At 38.0% G+C, this 2,974-nt stretch overlaps 1 protein-coding gene across 1 annotated transcript; it reads left to right on the top strand.

Moving 5' to 3' along the window:
- The first annotated feature begins 463 nt into the window (after window positions 1-463).
- On the top strand, window positions 464-1,408 carry LOC125352204 (olfactory receptor 2B2-like). The gene has a single exon (XM_048347333.1). It carries the CDS (start codon window positions 464-466, stop codon window positions 1,406-1,408), a length of 945 nt encoding a protein of 314 aa, XP_048203290.1.
- Window positions 1,409-2,974: the final 1,566 nt, after the last annotated feature.

Raw genomic sequence — 2,974 nt, 5'->3', positions numbered from 1 at the left:
CTGCCTTCCTCCTATCCTTTGTTCAAGCTGTTTTGAAGAAAGATCGATCATTTCCCAATCATTTTAATCCACATTGTGTTGTCAACCACTGAATACTCATCCCACATAGTACTGATGACAGTGCTACTGAAACTTTATAGAAAGGATGTACCACAATTCAAAGAGAGGGAGTAGATACCCAGAGGTCATCATGAAGTAAGCAACGTTTCTGAGCTACACTGCTAGTGCTTTATTTGTTCTTTTCTCAAAAATCCTTCCATATTTCATTTTACCATAATCTGGATAGATGTGCAAACAATAACCTGCTATCATTGCCATGTAGGTACAAATGGCAGAAATAATGAGAGTTTTATCTCAGCATCTCTGGGCTCGAATCCTCAGTGGCTTCCTCTTAGCACTAATACCCATTCCAAACAGTGACAATTTAGAAGTATTAGCTGTAATTTCACCTATGAATCCCAACATGTGGACTAGCAATCAGAGCTCCCCAAATGATTTCATATTGTTGGGATTTTCTGACCGCCCTTGGCTAGAGACACCACTTTTTGTAATCTTTCTGATAGCTTACATCTTTGCCCTATTTGGAAATATATCTATTATCCTAGTTTCCCGCCTAGATCCTCAGCTGGACAGTCCTATGTACTTTTTTGTATCAAACCTATCCCTTCTGGACCTCTGTTATACAACCAGCACTGTCCCACAGATGTTGGTCAATCTTAGAGGACCAGAAAAGACTATTAGCTATGGGGGTTGTGTTGCCCAGCTCTACATATTTTTGGCCTTGGGTTCCACTGAATGTATCCTTCTGGCTATGATGGCCTGCGATCGTTACGCAGCCATTTGCAAGCCCCTCCACTACCCAGTCATCATGAACCAGAGACGATGCATTCATATGGCCTCTGGTACCTGGATTAGTGGTTTTGCTAACTCTCTTGTCCAGTCCACTCTCACGGTGATGGTCCCAAGATGTGGACAGAGGGTGATAGACCACTTCTTCTGTGAAGTTCCTGCCCTTTTGAAACTCGCATGTACAGATACGAGTGTGAATGAGGCTGAGCTCAATGTTCTTGGGGCTCTATTACTCTTGGTACCACTCGCTCTCATCCTGGGCACTTACGTGTTTATTGGTCAGGCAGTGATGAAAATCCGCTCTGCTGAGAGTCGCTGGAAGGCCTTTAATACTTGTGCTTCACATTTACTTGTGGTCTTCCTTTTCTACTTTACAGCCATTAGTATGTATGTCCAGCCTCCCTCTAGTTATTCTCATGACAGGGGTAAGATCATGGCTCTCTTCTATGGCATTGTCACACCTACCCTCAACCCATTTATCTATACGTTGAGAAACAAGGATGTGAAGGCTGCCCTGAGAAGAGCACTGACTAAGGAGTTTTGGGTGAAGACACGATGATATATGTAAAGATGGATGGATGCATTCACCCTTCAAAGAAAAATGTTGGATAGGGAACTAAGGAAACCTCCATTGGCACAAAGTCCTGAAGTGGACAAAGAAGAAGCAAGCAATACTTGGCAACATCTAGACATCACTTTTCCCCTTAAAAGCATGCCATATCCCTTCCTCCTCAGTGGAAAGTTTCATAGCCCTTTGCCATAAACCAGTGGAAAAAATATCCATATTAGCCTAATGTTTCTAGACAAGAGAAAATCAGCTTAGAAAAAGTATCATTGTCTGAAATTAAATTTAAACATCATACTCATCATAAATGCCCCATCTACATAGTCCAGACTGGTGTACAAGTTGTGTGTCTTCATGGAATAATAATTTGTTTCTTTCGAGTACAGTTGTCTTGTTGCCAAATGTACATATTGACATTTGCCTTAACTAAAAGTTTTGTGTGTATGTATGTCTTTGTGTGTCTGTGTGTGTTTGTGTAAGAAGAGAAACTAGATTATATTTGAACGTGCTTTTGATTATTTCTCTGTTATTAGTGAATTTAATAATTAAAACTGTACCTGTGTCCCAAAAGGAAAAATCAATAATAAAATATCATTCTTAATAATTTTTTCTTTGATGGTTTATAAAACCACAAATAAGCAGTAGCTGAAATTATTATCACACTTTTAATACGTGTCCCTAAAATTTCTTTTACAAATATAACTTCCCAGAGTTAAAATGGTCTGTAAGTATGTCTAATCACTTATTTATTTTAGTTCTCTGCAGTTATTCCAAAGTAATGGATTGCAGTCTCTTCATAATGTATGCCTGGAAGTCTTGAAAAATATGAAAATTTTTAATACCCTCAAGTGTGTTTTATTAGAATTTTTAATTTGGGGAAATAAATAAATATGTTAGTGGTGTGAATTCTGAGATTTTATTCTAATGAATATGTGAATGAAATACTAATTATTTACCTGAGTTCAACACTGCCAAAAATTATGAAATATTGGGATTTCAAATATTGAAAATATGATCTAGTACAAAGTATATTTAAAATATCTCCCCCCAATGAAGTGCTCTATCAAATTGCAATTATGACACACAATATATTTCAAATGAACTTCTCCATTTCTCCCCAGATATAAATGTATCTTCGGCTTTTCCTCAGATTATTCAACTATTTCTGCAACTTCACTCCTTTTTCTGACACTAATTAATCCCAACCACATGAGCTTTCATTTCCTCAAATGGATCCTATTTTGAATGTCTCACCAGAATAGCACATCTTTCAACACAAGTCCTTCTCATCCATATAATATCTGTGCCTGTATCCTCTCCTTAGTACCACATTGTGGACATACTAAGTGTTTGATAAATAGGCCCAACTGGACTTGGAGCAGGCAACGCTTTTCCTAAAGATTCTTGTAACCATTTCCTGTCCTCCGTCCAATAATTGCAAGGGTTATTTTCCCATCAGTGAAGTCTATGGAGCAAAATTCTTCTTTGTGGCTCCAAATGGTAAGAGAGATGAAGCTGAAGTATCAAGAAAAGACCTCTGGAAATATTTTTGCAAATCCT

This window comes from Perognathus longimembris, chromosome 6 (genome assembly GCF_023159225.1).
Source record: "Perognathus longimembris pacificus isolate PPM17 chromosome 6, ASM2315922v1, whole genome shotgun sequence".
NCBI lineage: Eukaryota > Metazoa > Chordata > Mammalia > Rodentia > Heteromyidae > Perognathus > Perognathus longimembris.
Note: the sequence above shows the minus strand (reverse complement) of the source record. Positions and strands in the feature narration are given on the sequence as shown.